General features: G+C 37.9%; 1 protein-coding gene across 1 annotated transcript; it reads right to left on the bottom strand.

Moving 5' to 3' along the window:
• Nucleotides 1–2,046: 2,046 nt before the first annotated feature.
• On the bottom strand, nt 2,047–14,220 carry PTAFR (platelet activating factor receptor). Its single transcript, XM_070949838.1, has 2 exons — nt 14,152–14,220; nt 2,047–3,164 (listed from the first exon to the last, which is right to left on the bottom strand). Exons 1-2 carry the CDS (start codon nt 14,218–14,220, stop codon nt 2,076–2,078), a joined length of 1,158 nt encoding a protein of 385 aa, XP_070805939.1. The 3' UTR covers nt 2,047–2,075.
• Nucleotides 14,221–15,464: the final 1,244 nt, after the last annotated feature.

The following is a 15,464-nucleotide window of genomic DNA, read 5'->3' as shown; positions in this document are numbered from 1 at the left end:
CACAGGAAGAAAGAGATTGATGGTGGGAAGTATCATAGCTGCCGTCAAGCACCAGAGAAATCAGGAAATCCAGGGAGTTTGAATGGGTATAAAGATTTATTGCAAGCTTAAGGTCTCTACAAGAATTTGAACTAGCGGTTAAAGTAATTTGGCAGTAAATAAGGAAGTCAAGGTGGGCTGGACTTAGATCGCTTATGGGCGCTAAGAGACTGATGATGCATTTGAACCCTCCCTCAACCTGCTCATTTTCTACAGCTGCTGAGTGTACCTTCTGCTACCCTTCTCCTTCTGCCCATAACTCAATCACCTATTTAGGCAATTTTCTGCCAGAGGTATGATCCAAAAGGCTTTTGTTCTTGACTCTCAGTGAAAGCATGAGAACTCTGTACTGAAGACATTTTGTTCTTTTTTCCCCACACTGATATCCATTAAGAAAATAGAACCATAAATCAAAACATTGGTAACATATCTGGAGAACAAAGTTTGGAGAATTCATCCTCACTCAAAAGTGTCTGTCTTTTCTGGGGACAGAGACCAAAAATTATATTAAAGTTGGAAGCCTGGAGAGCTTCAAATCTTGGATAATCTTTTCTGACATTGTGGCTCTAATAAAAGCGTTACCAGCTATACATTTCAGTCTTTTTTCCCTTCCCGAACGAACTAGGCTATGCTTGTCTTTTATAGTCTTCAATACAAAAATGGAGATACTGGTAAGTTTTTATCTTTAAAAAATGAACAGTATTTATTGGCTATAAATACTTTCTTCATCATCACTTTTTCATTAGTGATCCATACTCCTTCATTGTACAACATTATAAAAGTCACATGTCTACTAATTCAGACATTTATTAAAACAATCATTACTACTTGCATTTTTGAACATTTTAAGGTTAGTCTATTACAAAGCAATGGATAGAAATGAAATATTAGGCAACAGTTGGGTCTCCTAAGAAAGCCAAACATCCCTTATCATATTCAGCATTCTAAACCAAGAACAACCTTCATGTGTACAAGAAGCTCCTGTCTCAGACGTGTGTCTGTCAAATTGTGAAAGGTTACAGATGCGGAGAAGAAAAATACATTGAAACGGGCGTAATATGCCAGAAGTCTTAATTTCATCTAAGCTTGTAATATAGCTTTTATTTTAACATAGATAAGATTGCAAAAAAAAAAAAGAGAGAGAGAGAATTCATTTTTGAGGGACCTAGAGGAATTGTTCTCTCATACTCCAGATAGGTCTTCTTGTTTCCTATCTCAACTTCTAAATTTGCATATGGATTCTTGGCTAAGCCATAAGTGTTAAGTTGTAAGTGTATAAGTTTTGGTTTGTATCTCTCAGCCTTTCTTGATATGAAGGAATGGCAAAAGAGCAAGAGAAAGAGTATACCCATGAGAACTGTCCTAAGTATTGGCACTAAGTCCCAAAAAAGACCTGATATGTGCCAAATGATGCCCAAGAGTTTAGAAGTATTTCAGGATGAAAACAAAACAAAAAAAATACTGATTATCAAATATTGCATCACAACTACAACAGTGTAAATATCCATCTTTCAAATAAGAGATTCACAAATTCTTCCCCAAATACCCAAAGTCATCTCATTTGAGATCAGGCGTCTCCTTTCAGAGATCTTGCATTTGTGTTACATGGCCTCCAGTTCTCGCTGTTTTTAGACAAGAGTTGCAACCTTAAGTTGCCAAGGAGTCTTGCTAGTCATTAACTTTTACTTGTTACTGATAAGTAAATGTTGCTCTTCTGTAAGAAAGTTATTCTTTCATTCTACTTTACAATTTTCAGTCAGAAGGTCTCTCAATGTAGATGTTCAGTCCATTTCCTTAAGAATGAAAAGTAGGTCCCAGAAGCTGGTCATCTTTAGTTAGCATCTGGGCAGCAAATCAAATACGCACACAAAGCTCCCAATTATCATCTTTGCTCTTTGTAAGGAAACATTGTATTTCCTAATTTGTATGCAGTATATGTTTGTCCCTTAACATGCAAATTATAACCAAATGTATGTTCTTTGGCATTTTTTTGCTGTTACAGAAGTACCTTCCTCCGTGTTGCATTCAAAATACTTTTAAGGTTTGGGGGATGCAGGACAACAATTGTCTAATTGTACCATCCCTTCCATTCCAGTCTCAGTTGTTTGCCTGGAACATTTTCGACTGTCTTTTATGCTTTTCAAATTATCAGAAAGATGTTTCCTGAATTTTTTTGTGAGAAAACAATAAATGATAGGATCCAAGACACAGTTGGCACCCAGAAGAACAAGGGTAACCTGGTGGATATCATTTAATAGTTTTTGCCTTTGGCAGCTTATGTCCCACATGTTCAGAACCATCAAAGTCCAGGGTAGATCCACCATGTGGTGGGGCACAAAACAGAGAATGAAGACAGTCAAAACTATAGTCACTAACCAAAGAGCCCGTTGCCTGACCCGAGTGTTCCTCCGAGTTTGCGCTGGTTTTGAAAGCAATGTCCGGATAATGAAAGTATTGCATACCAAGACAAGCAGGAAAGCAACGAAGAAACAAATACAAATAATCACATGGAAGGCAAAAATAGGAGTTGTATTACCGGTGGTGTCATAGCGTTCAAAACAGCGAATCAGATGCCCCTCAGCAGTTGTGCCATCATCAACTAAAAAGTAGATGGAAGGAACACCTATTAGGACCCAGATAGCCAATGTAACATAAATTCCTCTTCTTCGTGTGCTGGATTGAATGGTTGAAATGGGCCTTGTGACGGCTTGGTAACGATTGTATGTTATGACTCCCAGGAATGCCACAGAGCAGTACGTATTGACGAAAAATAAGTAGCCAGCTATATTACACAGAAAGCTGGGCATGATCCAGTTCCCTTTGTTGTTGTAATAAACAATCCACATTGGCAGTGTAACCAGGAAAAGTAAGTCAGCTGTTGTTAAGTTGACTATGAATATTTTTATTTCATTTAATTTCTTCCTAGCATAAAGCCGAGTGAAAAGCCACAGCACATAGGTGTTCGCTACAAAGCCCAGAATGAAAATGATGCTGTAGTAGACAGTAAACAATAGATATCTGAACTCAGAATCCACATGACATTCCTTAGTCTGCCCGAGAAGTGCAGAGAGGGTTCCATTTTTATCAAGTTTGGTGATCATTGCGGTAGACATGGTGTCCTCATCCTGGGAATAAAATGACAAAACGAAATAGTTAACACAAGAGAAGAAAACGACAGAATTTCTTATAGCTAACTTGGAGCTGGCTATGTCATTAACACAATCTCATTTTCCTCACTCACACCACTTACTGTGGAGCAGTCCATTGCCTTACCCTCTAGGAATCCCCTTTCTGTGGATTCTCTAGGAATTGTGAGGGTTTTTAGCTAAACCTGTTATCTGAGAAATTATGTCTTTCCATGTTTAACTACTTTCGCCTGTCAGGAGGTTGTACTTCGAAATTGCTCCTTTGGCAATTTACATTTAGCAACTGGGTTGGACAGTCCGCCCTCAACTCTTGGAATACCTCTATACCGATACCCTGCATTTATTCAGCATTTACATTAATCATCCATTTCATTCTCTCAAGTGTGATCCCATTATAAGCATTCAGAATACTCCATTTTTTTTTACATTAGTTCAAGTAAACACATCATAAAGTTTAAGAATCGGACTAACTTTTTGCTTTTTTTTTTAGCTTATTAAGTAAAATAATTACAGTTAAATGTCTAAAGTTTTTGGAGATCTTCCTAAGACACTGCTTGCTTGGTTCTTACCATCTGTGTATCTTCAGTTTTTTCAGGGTAGGACTGAATGAACAGAGCTGGTTCATTACCAGGAAATTACATGTCTTACTTCCTTCTCCTTGCAATGTTTTCTAAAGCTCATAAGGGGTTATAACAAGGCCATCTATGCTCAACAGTTTCTCACTTTTTTCCATACAATTCTTCATATATGATTAAGGCTACTTAATCTGTTGTTTGTCTGATCTTTTTGTCTGGGAACCTGTGGCAAATTAAGGTATTCATCATTCAGCAGACTTACGTATTAGTCTTCTTCTCTTTTCACTTGACTCTGTGGTTACTCTAAGAATAATGAAAATCTGGAGCTCAAGCTGCATTAGTTGCCTGCAAGTTCTGGCAAGGGGTGGAAATGAGTGGAGGGGAAGGAAGTGGAACTATATAAGAAAAGAGGAAGGAATCTGAGCTTTTACTGAGAACTAACCTGAGCAAAGGTTAGTTTAGCACAGCTTAATGCTTTTCAGTCATGGTGTCTCTGGCAAAAGCAGGCTTCAGCCACTAGTAATAAGAGAAATGTTCTTAGAAAGTTTTAAGAATATCGTCCCTGTCCTAATATTCCTTTTTACTTACTCTTCGTGTATCCAAATTATGTTTATACTTTTACCTGTTATCTTATATATGATTGATAAAATAAATAAATATAAATAAATAAATAGAGGTGAGCTTTGTGCAGGAGATGGTCAAGACTGGGTTTTAGAGTCGCTTTCACTGAGGGCTGGCTAAGACAACGTGTGTCAACCAGGAGCTTCATCTTGAATGTGTAGCTCTTCTTTTTTTTTTTACCTACACAAACCAATTGTATAATAACTAAGAAAATCTGTTCTATACTTTTACCCAAATTATGTAAATATTTGCGATAGTTATTCGGACCAAAATGGTTTTCTGAGGATAATAATGAATGTTATAAAAGTCATCCAGAAAAGCAAGCGGCACTGGTTTTCCTTGATGCCCAAAAAGCCTTTGACAATTTGAATTGGAACTTCATTACAACACAATTAAATTATATGGAATTGGGGGAAAGATTTGGAAAAAATGGTGGGGAAAATATATTCCAAACAAATAGGGTAGTTATAAATGACGGGTTGACAGAAAAAATTGATATTACAAAAGGGGTTAGGCAAGGGTGTCCCCTTTCTCCTTTTCTATTTATTTTATCACTCAAAACTCTTCTAATGAAAATTAGGGAAGATCAGGAAATAAGGGGCTTAAAAATTAGGAAGGAAGAATACAAGACTCAAGCATTTGCCGATGACATGGTATTCATTTTGGAAGATCCATTAGAAACGGGTTCTAAATTGATACAAAAGATAGAAGAATTTGGTGAAGTAGCAGAACTCAAAATTAATAAGGATAAGTCGAAATTAATAACAAAAAATCTTACAAAGGGTCAGGAAAAGGAATTGGAGGACAAAATAAAAAAGAAGATAACTAAGAAAATAAAATATCTGGGAATTTGGCTTACAGCGAAATGCTCCTCAATTAAGGAGGACAACTACAATAAATTGATACACCAAATAAAAAAAACGATTTAGGAAATTGGGAAAAATTACAAATCTCATTTCTAGGAAGGACCACAACAGTGAAAATTAATATATTGCCGAGAATTTTATTTCTGTTCCAAGTGATACCGTTAAAACTAGGGAAAACATTCTTTCAAGAATTAAATAAATTAATTTCCAAATTTATATGGCAAGGGAAAAAGCTCAGGATTAAATTAAAACTTTTGCAAGACACAAAGGATAGAGGGGGATTGGCATTACCAGAATGGGAAATTTATCACCAAGCGGCGAGTTTAGTATGGTTAAAAGACTGGATGGAGCTGAAAAATAACAGAGTACTAACAATAGAAGGCCATGACCTGCAAGCAGGGTGGCATGCATTCCTGTGGGATGAGAAATATAAATCACATAAATATTTTCAAACACATTTGATCAGGAATGCATTGCTACAGATTTGGAAAAAAACAAAACAAAAACACTATACTAGAATCACCAACAGAAGCATTGATATACCCAAATTTATTGGAGAAAAATAAGATAATTAGATATAAGGAATTGGTAAATGATCAGGGAGATTTGAAAACGAAACAAGAATTGGAACAAGAAATTGGTAGGGTGATGGATTGGTGGACATTTGCACAAGTGCAATCTAAATTTGTAAGAGATAAAAAGATATATGAAATACGAAAGGAGCCGCAAGAATTAGATAAAATTATTCATGGAACAGAGATAAAATTAATTAGTAATATATACCAATATCTATTGAGGTATAAAATGGAAGAAGAGGTAGTTAAGTATACTATGATTAGATGGGCCAAAAATTTTGGCTACAATATAGAATTGGGGAAATGGGAAAAATTATGGGAAATAAACATTAAATTGACTCTTTCAACGGCATTCAAGGAAAACCAGTTAATGTTCTACAGATGGCATTTCACACCAGTACGACTTGCTAAAATGTCTCCGAACAATTCTCCAAATTGTTGGAAATGTAAAAAAGTCCCCAGAACATATTATCATCTCTGGTGGACATGTCCCAATGCGAAAAAATATTGGATTAAAATTAGAAGTTGGATAGAAGAAATAATTGGCTATAATGTGGATTGGAAATCAGAAATGTTTTTACTGGGGATATTGAACAGAACTTACAGCAAAGAAATTAGATATTTAATTATATATAATTAAATATAATTACAGCAGTAAGGATAGTCTACGCACAGTCATGGAAAAGTGAAAAAATCCTGGACTGTGCGGAGATGGATAAATTAACGAAAGAAATAAAAGAAAAGGAAGATACAGAATATTATCAAGTATGAACTAAGTGGTATGAGTGGCTCGAGATTAGGGAAGTAAATGTGAATAAACAATGGAGAGAAGGTGACAAATGTGTAAAATATTGTAAATGAAGAAAATTAAAAATAAAGAGACGATAAATGATAATAAAGGATGGCAAAAATGGGGAATGTATATAGTAGAAAGTAAGAGGAACGAAACTGATATGTAATACATATCATGTGTTTGTGTTTTGTATATTGTGTTGTGTTGTTGTAAAATCAATAAAAATAAATATTTGTGATAGTTAATTTCTTTTTTGAAACTTCAAACACACAGTCCTAATGGTATTGGTATCCTGATTTTATAGTTTGTGCCAATTATCTAAGTTTTGCTCAATTCTTATAACACATAGATAAAGCTGTGACCTCAATGGGATGGCTATAATTTTACCCTTGAATGTTATGTTACGCTGGTCAGTGACTGAAATAAAGCGCCCATTGCCAAGAAGATGATTCATATCCATTTGAAAAGATCCCACAAGTTACATGGCTGGGAGCCAGACTTAGATTGATTTGAAAATCTATGTCTCATTCTATGTTGCATAAAATATTTCTGGCATTTTTGCAGTCAAAATCTTTTCAAGAAGAATTTTAGGCATAAAGTTTGCCAATATTAGCAATTTCTTAGGTTGAATTCAAGTGACCTCTGATTACCATTGGGTCCAAACCCACCAGACAGAAAGCTAACTTTAACCAAAGATTTAAAAAATGGTACCAAGCCTTACGGACCACAGATACCAAACCCACCTCTGGCAAGATGGTAATACTGTAAGAATAGCTCTCTTAAATTTAGATTGGACAACTTCAAGGAAATAGAAAAACCTCTAGATAGCTGAGATGTGTTGTGCAATATTGGACAACGAGGACTAGAATAGCATTGGTGTTATAATTAAGATAGATCGATAGCATTTAGATAGCATTTTTGTTTGTCAATTGAATTTTATAACTTCATGAAAATGCAAAGACTTCCCTTTTTCCTAGCTTTTCTTCTAAGTAGAAAGAACTGCAAACTCTCTGTGCTATACATTTTCTTCTCTTGAAAATTTAGCAATAGGCTGATCTTTTTTTTAACTTCCCTGGGGGCAATATTTCAGTTATAATGTTCTGCTGCCTTCTTTTTACTCACTTCCTCCTCCTAGGCAAATAAGTGCATTAGAAAGAGTTATTTAACTTTTATCAAATTAGTGTCTTTTTAACTTCCTTATAATACAGCTTCAAGTGATATTTTCTAAATATTTTTACTTTATTTTTCTGGGTGCATCTGCAATTATTTTATATGGACGGAAGTGAAACTGGTGTGGGCATTCTTGAGAAATTCTACATAAACCACAAAAGGAGTTGCGCAACATGAACCAAGGTTGAACATAGCTACAGATTTGTTTGTGCTTCCTTTCTCAATTTTCAATTGATTCTTGCTTTTTAAAAAGATTCTAAAACTGTTAGGCATCTTGATTAAGTCTAAGGGCAATCATTCTCCCCTACTTGAGAATAAGCCTTACTTAATAACACATATGCAGAACCACTGTTAAAGATTGTGTAAAGATTGCGTGGATGGGCATTTGGAACCTAGGTGTGGAACCTAACGGGGCCCACTTCTGACCTGAGCCATTCCGAGCAAAGTATTTCCAAGCATCACTGACTGCCGTGAACATTGCAAGAGGAGAGATGCGTTTATCTGTAATGGCCAAAAATTAGAGGGAGTCTGGTAGCACCTTTTCCAATTAACAAGTTTTTTTGTGGGGGGGGTCCTTGGTGCTTTCTTAGTTTGATTGTTTTCTTGCAGACATTTCATGCACCAAGACAAATTCCTTGTGTGTCTAATCACACTTGGCCAATAAAAAATTATATTCTGTTCTGTTCTGTTCTATTCTATTCTATTCTATTCTATTCTATTCTATTCTATTCTATTGACTTTATAATTGGTGAGAACTAACAGAAAGAAAGGAACTGTGTGTCTTGAATTACTTGGTTTGCACCTCCAGAGTAATCTTGTTGTTTTCAGTTAAGGAAGGTTATTGACAGTGTTGAAATGAAACTCAACTGCTAATCATATTACAGGTGGAGTGCTGGGTGACTTATCTTTTATTACATGCAGTATAATGCCCCAGGTATTGTGCTGATCTTTCATTTCCCAATGAGAGAAGTTTCTGTTGGCAGCAGAAATTTGGCGCTTCTCCCAATTCATCATGAACAAACAAATGAAAAATAAATCCAGAAAAAAAGATCCATGGTTAGGAGCATTTAAATAGCTTCTTAGAACCCCAGAGGGAGAGAAATCGATCAAAACATATCAAGTTTTATATCAAGTGAGAAGCGATGTGTTTGGCCCAGTCTGTTATTGAGGCTGATTGATGAAATAAAGCAACAAATTGTGGTGGAAGGAAAATCTGGATTCTTGAGAGGCTGGCGCTGCACTCCAGAGGGCAAAGGGGTAGCAAAGTATGGAGACCTTTCTTAAGAGAATGAGGATTAAGAAGGCTCCTCCGTAGTGATTCCAGAGTGTATCTAGTAGTGGGATCCTTGGTGCGCTCTGTACTTGGTAGGTTTTTTTCCCAGGGGTAGTATTAGCCAGGGGTGAAATGCTCTCGGTTCAGACCGGATCACCTGAGAATTCGTAGCAAAAATCCCTGCGCCCCCCCACAATGCCCAGCTGAGCCGCACGATCATCAGAGGCTTTTTTTTTTTACTTTTAAAAGCATTTTTCTACAGCCTCTTCCGCCATAAAAATGTTTTTAAAAGTAAAAAGCCTCTGATGATCGGGCGGCTCAACTGGGATCGTCAGAGGCTTTTCAAAGCATTTTTTTCTGCAACTCTTCGGCCAAAGAGGTGGTAAAAAAATGCTTTGAAAAGCCTCTGACGATCCCAGCTGAGTTGCCTGATCGGCAGAGGTTTTTCAAAGCATTTTTTTGCAAACTCTTCAGCCGAAATCACATTACCACCCCCCCCACCACCAAGCCACGACCACAGAACCGGTAATAACAAATTTTACATTTCACCCCTGGTATTACCTTTGCTACCGGTTCGCGAATGGGAGCGCACGCACCACCTCCACGCATGTACAGGACCTTCTGCGCATGTGCAGAGCATCAAAAAGGGGATGTGATGACATCCGGGTGGGTGCGCAGAGCATCCCACAGCCACCGCTACCGGTTTGCCCGAACCGGATAGAACCCGCTGAATAGCACCACTGGTTTTCCCCCCATCAAACTACATAGCATCATCAATGCTAGAAGGGAATGGGGCTTGCTCTCATTTCATATTCTAGTGGCTTCCCTTATCAGTGTTAGTGGAGGTGGTCTCGGTGTTCCTAGAAAAGGTTGTTATTTACTATTAGCTTGTTAGTCTGAGTTGGTGGTTCCTTGGCTGGGGCATTGTTTGCTGTTTAATTGTTGATCTAATGTTAATCTTGCTGCTAATCTCTGTTTATCTGAATGCTGACTGCTAGTGAGGAGGCTTTTTGTTTCCTTTTTGGCTTTTCGATTGTGTCTTTGGAATGGCATATAGATGTTGTTTATCTCTACGTGCCTGTTGATGGCTGATTTGTCTCTAAATGTCAGGCTTCCAGGAATTCTCTAGTATTTCTGGACTTGGATGCTCACAGTTTCCCAATTGAAGCCATGATTAAGTCTACCTGTATGTTGTGAAATTAAGGAATCTCCATCATGTTTTCTGACTATTAGTTGGTGTTCCTGGATATACATTGCTAGTTTTCTGCCCTTTGTCCTACATAGTTGCTGTTATAGTCTTTACACCTTATCTTGTAAATGAGTCCTATTTTCTTCTTCTATTGGTAGAATATCTATTATTATGCAAATACAGCAGTTGGTTTAGTTTGGCAAGATTCTGTCTATAGACCAGGAACAATAAATACTCAGATGCATCTTCTTTGTTCCTGGGAGGGGGAAGGGCTGACATAGATTAAGCCAATGTGAGGATCCTTTTTTTGTTTCAGTATATATGACCACACATCTCAGCATCACAACTCCAGATAGTTAAATAACAACTACTATTAATATAAACGATATAAACTACTTGATAATAATGACTTTCATTTGATAATGGATTTAACTATTGACAAACCACTTAGAAGTTACACCTCTCTATTGATTTGTGGGAGAAGTGGTGCAAAGTATTGTGCATTAATGTGAGCTCAAGATTTTAATGCCCTTTGTCAACACAGCTATGAAGATTTCAGTGGCATATGTGGACTTGTCACTCTAACATGTTTCACAGGTTTGGTGCTAAAGAAAAATCTTGTAAAGGGATAAATTTTATGCAGTACTTCATCAAAATGTGGCACTTATATTTAAGAAATATATAAGTACATGGAAATAGAGGTATTTATGCCCTTATGTGGCCTTTCCATGGCAGGCCTTTATTTTTTGTTTATTTTCTTCAGTGGGTGCATTTATATATATTTTTTGTACCTTCATTTTGATGACTAGGTGAAACAGAAACCACAATGATGTTTGTTCTGCCATTTTATATTCAAGAACCCTTGGTATCTTTAGCTGTAAACTTTCTATATTAAGTCACTTATTCAGATAGACTTTGTCTTTACCCAAGCTGAAGAGATCTTCTTTTCACCCTTGCGGTCTTTTGACCTTATGGCATCCTTTCCCAATCTAATGTCTTTCTGCTAATGCTGGGTTCCAATTCTGAGCATCATGAGCTATGGTGGCAGGGGATGGAAATATGATGGGAGTCCCATAATCGGCAATAGGGCAGGGCAGGACAGCTGTTCTAGAGCATTGGTCCCCATTTGGTTGGCATCCGAAACTATAATCTCAAACTGTCCAGGGCCAGTGAAATTGCAAGGCCCTCCCAGATATTAATTCCCACCCAAGGTGCTGGACTCAAAACCAGGTGACCATGAGTTTTAGTCCTTCTTTAGCCACTGAAGTCAGCTGTGTGACTTTCTGCCAATCAGTTACTCTTTCTCAGCCTTGTAGCTTGTGATTGTGTGGAAAACGGGAAAAGCAAGAATTATGTACACACTGCCTTAAATTGTAAAAAAATAAAGATGGAGCATAAATCTAAATAACAAATTAATAGTGAATAGTGTCATTCAGGGGCAGAGTTTAATAAGGAAGAACTGTATACTTGTTCAGTTCAAGAATAAAAAACTTTGAACTGTGGAGTCTTTCGTTCTGAATGCATATCTCATACTAGGCTCTGCTTGGTAGATTTCCACATGATAATAACTTAACAGAAAAAAGGAATATACAGAATTTGCAACAACTAAGTGACAGCACTTATGACCTTTACTGGGCATGATCCAGCAGAATTCTTTTTTAACTTGTGAAAATGTAATTCCACATTCTTGATAATTTCATTGATATTAGATTCTCTATTTTTAGTATAATTCCACTATAAATTTGCCAGTGATGTAAAAAAAACCCCAGTTACACCCTTTCCTGATCTGGTTGACTTTTCAACTTCCTGGTACTGGAAACAAGTTATTTTGAATGCTAACAGGATGCAACATAGCAACAACTTATTGTTTGCCAAATTGAAAGAAAGATAGTGATTGAAGACATGGCAACAAAAGTTGTGTGAATCGGATTACAATAAACTGGATCACTGCACAAACCTACAATACAATATAGGAAGCCTAATCCATTTTTGTCGTTGTTGTTTGTTTTTAATGCAAGGTGGACTTAAGGCATTGGAACTCAAGGTTTCCGTATATGTTTGCTACAAACCATCTACTTCTGTCCTTAGAGACCAGTTGTATACTGAAACTGAAAAACCCAAAGTCCCAAGGCTGTAGTCACAAACTGGTTGACATTAATGAATTGACATCTTTGAACGCAAATCTGCAGAAGCACTTTCCATTTAAGCTAACAGTGCCCTGGTAGGATCTTATGGGTACTGATTAACCTTTTGTTAAATATTATTTCATATTTCTGCCTGCCCAGCTCTAATCTTGCCAAGCAGTTATGGCACATGTCTGAAAAGCCCCATTGAAAATTGTCTACAATATCATGATTTTCGGAGACATTGTGGATAGACACAGTGGTTGACAACTCATAGCTGACCTGCCTGTTTATAATAATTTATTTTCTGGAGAAAGACAGCACCAATGCCAGAGGAGCCAATCAAAAGGAATTTTATCAGAACCAATGCCATAGGTACATGTCCAAATAGGAATCGTTGGATATCTACTGTGGCTCATAGATTCTCACAATCACTGCCAGCTCCTGGAGATTTCTGTACATTTGTTTGTGAATTAGCATCATTTGAAGCTAGAAGCAGGGGTGGGATCCTACCGGTTTAACAACTGGTTCGCTAAGCGCGTACGTGTTGTACACGCATGCACAGTTTGGGAAAAACTCACCTTCCGCATTGCTGCCGGTATGGAAAACAGCTGAGGCGCGGCAATTGACTCTGCCGCACCGATCAGCTGGACTTTGGAAAAAGAAACATAGGTGAGTATAACGCAGGGGCGGGCAGGCGGGCCCACTTCAAAATCGGAGTGAACCGGTTCACTCACAGCTGAAAGTCGGAGCTAACGATTCGCCCGAACCAGTCTGAACCGGTAGAATCCCACCACTGGCTACAAGGTACAACAACCAGTGGTGGGTTCCTCCTGGTTCAGTCCAGTTTGACCGAGCCGGTAACGGTGACGATATGACATCACTGAACCGGTTCTCTTTGTCCAGGAGCTGGGCCCTCCCGCCCGCCCCTGCGTTATTCCTATCTTATATTTCTTTATTTTTAGCCCAGCTGATAGAGTGATAGAGTGATAGAGTGAATTGCCACACCTCAGCTGAGCATATTCCTAATGCACGGGCGTGAAGCGCGTGCACGAAGAGAACCGGTAGTAAAGCTGGTTAGAACCCACCACTGACAACAACTGCCTTCTCATTCTCTTCTATGGCTATTCTGATTGTGCAGAAAGAATATAATCTAAACAATGAAGCAGCAGGCAGGGAAGGCTGGATCTCCTGAGTATAGATTGACCAAGATTCTCCAAAATTTGCAACTGAGCTTATTTCTATTATCTACTATTTCATAATCAGAATAATTATTTTTATTAAAATATTTGTTATTGAGCCCAACCCCATGATGGATATTTCCGTACAAACAGTGGTGAAATCCAAATTTTTTTACTATTGGTTCTGTGGGCGTGGCTTGGTGGGCATGGCTTGGCTTGGCTTGGCTTGGCTTGGCTTGGCTTGGCTTGGCTTGGCTTGGCTTGGCTTGGCTTGGCGGGCATTGCAGGAGAAGGATACTGCAAAATACCCATTCCCTCCCCACTTCTGGGGGAAGGATATTGCAAAATCTCCATTCCCACCCCGCTCTGGGGCCAGCCAGAAGTGGTATTTGCCAATTTTCCAAACTACTCAAAATTTCTGCTACCGGTTCTCCAGAACCTGCTGGATTTCACCCCTGCGTACAAAAAATTCATTGGCAATAAGTATATTTCTATAAAGTTTTTCTGAGTTTTGGGGATTAAAAAACCCTTGATAACAAAAGCTAGACGCTGTCCTAGCATACTTAAATAATTTCATCTGTAAAAGCACCCATCACTTACCACAGCAAGGAAGGATGTTCTTGGCTGAGTCAAAGGTTTGGCCACGATGTAATAATGTGCAATGTCCATCAATAGAAGGCCAATCTGTGGGAACGATGTCTCTTACATGCTGTGACTTGAAGCATTTTCACCACAGGCTGAATTCCATAAACTCAACTGAAAATGACACAGGAAACCTACATAGTCGTTGAGAATGAAGAAACAATGGGTGTGTCATCCTCATTGCCAAACAGATGAAACGTTGAGCAAGTTTGAGAGGAAGATAACTTGCTACAAAAAAACTATAAGACAGCACATACTATATATTTTATCCCCAACTGGAATGAGGCGGGCAATTTAATATTTTTAAACGTGTGTAAATGTAGAAGTTGATGTTTCCAATCCAAGGAGCTACGGGATCAGCCCAGATGAGTATGACACATGTGAAACCGAATGGAGTTTGGATTTGCTTTAATTTATTTACATACGGTGAGGATGTGTGCAGTATGTAAAACTGAATTTAAATTCTGAATCATCGAAAGCTTAAATCGGGCCACTGTAGACTTGCTCACCCTGTGCATTTTGGCAGTTGTTAATGGCTTGATTTATTTATTTATTTATTTATTTATTTATTTATTTATTTGTCGCATTTTTATGCCGCCCAATTTCCGAGGGACTCTGGGCGGCTAACAACAAAGAATAAAATACTGCGAACAATATCCCATACAAAAGTTTAAAAAGAAAATATTAAAACCCATACACATCATGAGAGCAACTGTGGTGTTGTGTTTAAAACACCAGGCCAGAACTGGAAGCCCACGAGTTCTAATCCTGCCTGAAGCACAAAGGCAGCTGGGTGACCTTTGGCCAGTCACTTTCTCTCAGCCCTAGAAAGGAGGCAATGGCAAACCACCTTTGAAAAACCTTACCAAGAAAACAAGGGACTTTCCTAGGCAGTCTCCCAGAATCCGTCACAATTGAACAGAAGAAGAAAAAAAAAATACACCACACGTTTGTTTATCTAAAAGGTGTTTGCACAGAAAGCTATGATGTCAGCTACATGATGTATAAAAAAAACAAAATGGATGTAATGCCTGGATTCAGCTTGATAGAAAGCTAGGAATGGCCCTATCATTAGGTAAAAAGAAGGAAGTCACCTCAGATGGCATTTTACTTAGAAGAAAGGGCTGTGCTCTCTATGCTATCTTAATGACTTCTGGCACGTTCTGTCACTAATGGAATAAAAGCTGAGTTAGATTTTTTTTTTCCTTTTGAAGATATTAACAGGTTAGGGTACCATTTCTCCCCTCCACTATACATGAACAAACGATCCA

This window comes from Pituophis catenifer, unplaced genomic scaffold (genome assembly GCF_029215685.1).
Source record: "Pituophis catenifer annectens isolate HBS135680 unplaced genomic scaffold, rPitCat1.0.hap2 SCAF_9, whole genome shotgun sequence".
Lineage (NCBI taxonomy): Eukaryota > Metazoa > Chordata > Lepidosauria > Squamata > Colubridae > Pituophis > Pituophis catenifer.
The sequence above is the reverse complement of the archived record's forward strand: the minus strand, read 5'-3'. Positions and strand labels throughout refer to the sequence as shown.

Bases quoted from the DNA above. Each gene is read 5' to 3' on its own strand.
- PTAFR (XM_070949838.1), bottom strand. From the start codon at position 14,220: ATGGACATTGCACATTATTACATCGTGGCCAAACCTTTGACTCAGCCA. The intron at 3,165-14,151 runs GTAAGTGATGGG...TTTTATTCCCAG, and splicing joins GAACATCCTTCCTTGCTGTG to GATGAGGACACCATGTCTAC.